This window comes from Condylura cristata, unplaced genomic scaffold, assembly GCF_000260355.1.
Source record: "Condylura cristata isolate star-nosed mole 26May11 unplaced genomic scaffold, ConCri1.0 scaffold00024, whole genome shotgun sequence".
Taxonomy (NCBI): Eukaryota; Metazoa; Chordata; class Mammalia; order Eulipotyphla; family Talpidae; genus Condylura; species Condylura cristata.
This window is the reverse complement of record NW_004567125.1, coordinates 33,819,582-33,825,913: the sequence shown is the minus strand read 5'-3', so window position 1 is coordinate 33,825,913 and position 6,332 is coordinate 33,819,582. Positions and strand designations below refer to the sequence as shown.

The 6,332-nt window shown below is 44.4% G+C and overlaps 1 protein-coding gene across 1 annotated transcript in view; it reads right to left on the bottom strand.

Moving 5' to 3' along the window:
• Nucleotides 1–6,332, bottom strand: part of RFX1 (regulatory factor X, 1 (influences HLA class II expression)) — a 29,722-nt gene that overhangs the window by 5,745 nt on the left and 17,645 nt on the right. Inside the window, exons 9-10 of the mRNA XM_004688240.2 lie at nt 1,687–2,062; nt 114–295 (exon numbers count right to left, since the gene is read on the bottom strand). Coding sequence (XP_004688297.1) covers nt 114–295; nt 1,687–2,062 — 558 coding nt within the window. The remainder of the gene's footprint in view (nt 1–113; nt 296–1,686; nt 2,063–6,332) is intronic.

Sequence of the window (6,332 nt, the reverse complement as noted above, 5' to 3'; positions counted from 1 at the left end):
AGGGGGGGTGCTGAAGGAGGTGAGTGAGGGCAGGCTGGAGGTTGCTGAGATGCCAAGAAGTTGGGGTAGAGGGGCCTGAGGCTGCTGAGGGCTACAGAGGGTGGCAGCTCCACCTGGTGCCGAGACGTCGTGTGCGCAGGCCCATGAAGACAGAGCGGATGAGCTTGCCGAAGGAGGCGGCATTGACAGGCTCCAGCTTCTGCTCCTGGCAGTGCAGCAAATAGTGGCAGTAGAGAGTGCTCCTTGGCAGGCTCACGCCCTCAGCTGTCTCATAGTTATCCAGAAGCCACTGGACCTGGAGCCCCAGGGAGGACAGAAGCATGCTAAGAATCACTTTAGCTTCTCCAGTGCTCCTTGCTAAGTATTCTTCACACCTATTTTCATTCCACTGCTATCCTGACAACCACATTGTTGGTGCATGGTGCACATCCCAAGGGAGTTAACTCCTATGAAACTTTCTAGAACTATACTCTCCACTACTGGCACTCCAACCACACACAGCTATTTAAATAAAAATTTAAATTAACTTACTGAATTTATATTGACTGGAAAAAGCTAATGAGAAAAGGTCATGACTCCATTCAAAGAACATCATTTAAATAGCAACAGTGTAGAAATGGAGAAAGATTGTGGTTGTCAGGGGTCAGGGGTTTGGGGAGCGAGATAGGTGGAATGGGTTAGCGCAGGAGGGAGCCTAGTGGTGATGGAACACTTTTGCTTTTTGACTGTAGTGGTGGTTTCCTGAATCTATCCATACAGATTCCTGGTTAAATACTATACTAATTATATATAAAATCGTAAAACATTAACTAACTCAAGAACTGGGGTGAAAGGTCACAGGAATTTCTCTACTGTTTTTGCAGCTTCTTATGTCTCTACAATTCTTTCAAACACAGTTTAAAAAAAAAAACAAAAAACTCAGTTCAACTGAGTTCCTCAGTGACCCCATCCACATTTCAAGTGCTTGGTAGCCATTAGAGGCAAAAGTGATGTAAAAAATAATAATAATTTTTAAAAACCATCAAATAATTTGGAAGGGTATAATCTCTGCACTAAAGACTTGAATAAACTTAGCCTTATGAAAAACTGGGTACTTAACTACAACAAAAAATAGAGGCAAGAGGCCTTCGGCTAGGCAGCAGAGAGGCCCCTCTCATCATTGGAGAATGTTCTGCTGAATATGGCTATTCCAGCAGAGCACATTTTCAACCTGTGAGTGAACACCCAAGAGGCAGTCATGAAATCAACTGGGTGGGTCATAACCATGTTTAAAAAGAAAAAAAAAAAAAAGACTGGAAGAGAGCTGCATCAATGCAGAAGGGAAGTCCTGTCTTCTGCCAAGACTTCCACTGTGGCTCTGCGGTCTACGCCATGCTGCCACAGGAGAAGGTATTCCTTGAAAATGCTGAGGAGCCACGACCCAGGCCCCAAAAGTACAGGGACCACCCCGGAATCGTCAGATCCTAACTACCATAATCCGAGAGCTGGCGAGGGGGCCCAGTCATGGCAGGGGTCCAGAGAGGCTGAGAAACTTGCCTGAGGCGACACAGCTAAGACATGCTCCCAGGCCATATCTTCATCTGAGCACAGGTTCCCGCACTAGCTGGATGGCACCACCCGCCACCTCCATCCAAAGGGCCCCCTCTCCCCCACACCTCCTCCTGTGGGGTTTGGATGGATACTTACGGTGGCTGGAGAGGCACGGGTGGTGTGGGAGTAGGACTGGCTGGCACTGCCCAGCATGTAGCCACCTTGGATCACGTAGGTGCCAGCTGCAGTGCCACTGCTGTTGTTGCCACCACCGCTACTGCCCCCACCACTGCCTCCCCCACCGCCACTGCCTCCGCCACTGCTGCTGTTGCTGGCCCCTCCACTGCTGCTGGTGGAGCTGGCGACGACCTGGCTGCCAGACACGTACATGGGCACAGAGCCGCTGCTGGCCACCGCCTGGGAAGTGGCAGGAGTGCTGACCTGGGCAGCTGTGCCCGCAGCCTCATAGTAGCTGGTACCCGCTGTCTGCGTGTATAGCGGTGTCTCTGGGTAGGAGTAGGTGCTGGAGCGGCTGAGAAAGAAGCAGAGGGAAGGAGTCAGAGGGCAGGAGCTAGGGGTCAAGGAGGATGAACTAGGGGGCTCCTGCTGGGGGGGGGGTTCTCCCAGACAGAAAGCAGGAAGAACAGACCCAGTGTATGCTGCACCAGGCACCACCCAAGTACTTGATGGGCTGTCTTCTGTTTAATCAGCAAAATGGCCTGAAATGGGAGTCCTCACTTTAAATGTGAAGCGTCTAAGCTAGAACTGCTTGGTAACTTGCAACAGGCCAAAATTTCACTTAAAAAAACTGTTTGTTTATCTACTGTATGCTGGGTGAACACTATTGTAGACAAACCCATCAGTGAACACAGGAGTCAGAAAAGGTCCTGCAACCTGAGGTAGTTAAAATTTTACAATGTCTCTCAACTTATGATGGGGTTATGAATGAAAAACCCACTGTAAATTGAAAGTATCATAGTTTGAACCACTGTTGCGGACTATCCAAAAAATATACACCATACTATAGAGTACCAGTTGATACAGGAGGAACTAAATTCGAAGGCAAAGTAGAAGGTAAGGATGTCAGATGCCAGAGACCCTTCTCTTTGTAAAGCTGGTGTCCACCCTAGGAGGTCCTTCAGTGGTGGGGATCAGAGTACGGATGCATTGTCCTTCACCTCAGAGACCTGCCCTGCCCTGTCTCTTCTCCAGCCATCTCAGGCTCAAGGTAGCAAACTGCAGCAAGAAAATAGAAACCACCAAGGGAAGGGGACCCACTTTAGAAGACTACTAAGTAAAAAATGATGAAATAACACCAGGGATCACAGGAACTAGGTCTCACAGTCCTGCTAATGAATAACCGCTAAAATGTTCTCTTTATGAATAGAAGGGGTGGGAAGGGTGTGGATGATGCACAAGAAAGAAGGGGTAAAACACTATGGGCATGGAATCTGTATCGTCCACCCATTGTGGGGGTGGGGAGGCACCAGGTAGTAGGCATCTCTCTTTTCTGTCTCACTAGACATGGCTTTGATCTTGTGTCCTCTCAACTTGCTAAGAACATAAAATTAGATTTTAAAAATACAGAAAGGTAGAGGCTGGTTAGGTGCAGCCTGGCTCAGAAGGTGCTATTGGAGCAGCTTCCTGGAAAAGCAGGAGAGAAGGGGGGAAGGGCGAGGCACAGTCTCTTCAAATGAAAAGCCTTGACCCTCAAACACCAGGGTCTAGCTCCTGGTCACTGCACCTGCCTATATCTATGACATGAGGGACACTGAGGGTCTATGATCTGAGCCAGCACTAACAAATCCACTCATGCCCCCCTATGCATACAACATGCACTCCAAAAACATTGTTTTGGTAATTGTTTGCTGAAGAGCTGACTAAATGATAAATGGGCAGGGCCAGAGACAGAGGCCCAGAGCAGTATGGATCAGCCATAACATCCTGACCCAGAGACTGAACTACTCCATACCCCTAGCATCATGCATAAAGGAATAGATGACAGGGAGTTAGAGTAGGCACTAGGGCAGGTCTAATCATGGCATCTGCCGGATGTGGCACATGTTAATGCTGTGCCATGGACGGTCACTATGTGAGGACTGGTCTCATCACTCACACTCTGTCTGTATGTGTAATATTATGTAACAGTTAGAGAGGGTGACAGGCAAAACCTCCAAATACTAAAGCAGGAAGAAAAAGAAAATTTGGACAAACTAATTCAAGCAAGAAAATTGAAACAGTGGCCCTCCCTGGTGGCACAATGGGTTAAGACGCAACACTGCAAGCTAGCCACAGCTGCTTCAATGTGAGTTCGATCTCTGGCCCCACAGGTGATCCACACAGCACAGCAGACCTCTCCTGTCTTGCCCACTGATCCCCTCAGCAGTGTACTTCATTGATTTGCCTGCTCTGCTCCCCACTCTGTCTCTGGTGAATCCTCTCACTGCTCCTGTACCTCTGGCCTGTACCCCAGTTCTGTATGCATAAATAAACAAATCTTAAAAAAAAAGAAAAGAAAAGAAAAGAAATTTGAACCAGTAATGAAAGTCTCCCCTCCAAAAAGCCCAGGCCCAAATGGTTTTACTAGGGAGTTCTAATAAGCCTTTAAAGAGGAACCAATACTTATGCTTCTCAAGCAATTCTAAAAAAAATTTAAAAAGAAGAAACACTTCCAAATACATTTATGAGCCAATATTACTGTGTCCAAAAGAAAGTAAGGATACCACACCAAAAAAAGAAAACTACAGCCCAATCTCCCTGATGAGTGAACACAGATAAAAAAAAATCCTCAACAAAATCTTAGCAAGCCCAAATCAACAATACATTAAACATAATGAAGTGGTACTTATTCCAGGATGCAAGGATAGTTCAACATCCATGAATCAATCAATTTGACTCACCAAATCAATGAAAAACAAAAAAGCATATGATCATAGATAAGGGTGTCCATTTTCACCACTACTACTCAACATAGTGTTGGATGTCCTAGTCAGAGCAATTAGGCAAAAGGGGGGGGGGGAAGGAATCCAAATTGAAAAATAAGAAGTAAAACTTTGACTATTTGCAGACAACATAATAATATACATAGTAAGCCCTAAAGATTTCACTTTCATTTTATTATTGGAAATAATAAATCAGTACTGTAAAGTAGCAAGCTGTAAAATCAATAGACAATAGTCTATTGTACTCCCATAGGCAAACAACAAACCAGAAGAGAGAGAAATCAACAAAATCTGATTTATAATTTCATTAAAAAGAATTAAGTACCATATATACAATGGAATATTACTCAGCAACCAAAAAAGAGAAACACATGTCTTTTGCAGCAACTTGGATGGAGCTGGAAAAGATCATGCTTAGTGAGATAAGCCAGAAAGAGAAAGAAAAATACCGGATGGTTTCGCTCATAGCAGGAGTGTAATGGAACAGGTGAGAAAATAATAAGAATAATGAATAGCCATATACCAGAGATATTTTGTGGGGGTAGAGTGGGTAGTGGGATCAAAAACTGGGGGGGGGAGTGCACTTCCCAACAGAGGTGTTGGGAAAACTTCACAATCATGTGAAAAAGCATGGAAGTAGACCACTATCACACACCATACACGAAAATTAACTCAAATGGATATAACCATAAACATATGCAAGATGCTCCAAGACATAGGTTTCAGTGATAAATTTGGAGATCCGCCTACAATGGCAAAGGAAACAAACGCAAAAATAAGCAAGTGGTACTATATCAAATTAAAAAACTTCTGCAGAAAGAAAGAAACTATCATTAAAATGAGATGACACTCTACTGAGTGGAGAAAATAATCTGTACATCAAACACCTGAAAAGGAAAAAGGAACCTGTACATTGTTGGTGGGAGTTTTAGACTAGTCCAGCCTTTATGGAGAACAGTATGGCGTTTTATCCAAACATCAAAACAGGTCTACTATATAACTCTTCTAGGGATCTACCCTAAAAATACAAAAACTTGAATCCAATGGGATACACCCACTCGCCCACCACAGCACTATTTACAACAACCAAGTTATGGAAGTAACTGGAGATTATGCTGGTTGAAATAAGTCAAAAGAAGAACGACTAATGCCATATGATTTTATTCATATGACTGGCAGGACTATGAAAAAACAAAGCTAGGACACAGACAAAAACAAACCCGTGAAATCTGACTCCAGAACTGAGAATACCTGTGTGTTGGGGGACAGGGTGTAACACCGGTGGGGGCAGGGCCCAATGGACTCTGGCAGAGGATTACTTGGACTTGGGTGGTGTCTGTGTGTGTGGTAGAACACACATTTGTAGAGGTGTGAAACTATATCCCTAACAAACATATGCAGTGTTATAAATCTTTCCCTCAATAAGCACAGTAGCAAAAAAAAAAAAATGTTGACAGGGACCCACATGGACCAACAGGGGAAGAAATAAGGATCAACACTAGTTGCCTCAAATTCTGAACAAAGAATGGGAGTAGTTTCCATTCTCAGAGGATTTCTGGGAGGAAAAAAGGAATAAGCAACAGCATTCTGTCTGCAGCAGGGTTGGGGTCCAGGAGACAAGGATTTTTTTCACTGCTCATCATTCAACATTACTTAGAAATGTTTATCTTAAAGTTTTTAAAAATTGTCTGCTCATTTTGTGGGGGTGGAGTGGGGAATGGGATCAAAAACAGTGGGGGGAGGGAAATGTACTGGACTATGATGATGGCACATGGGTGATTTGGTGATGGGAAACCCAAGGGGATTGCAACTGAGATGGAAAAATGCACAAAAATATGTAAAAATAAACTATTATAACTT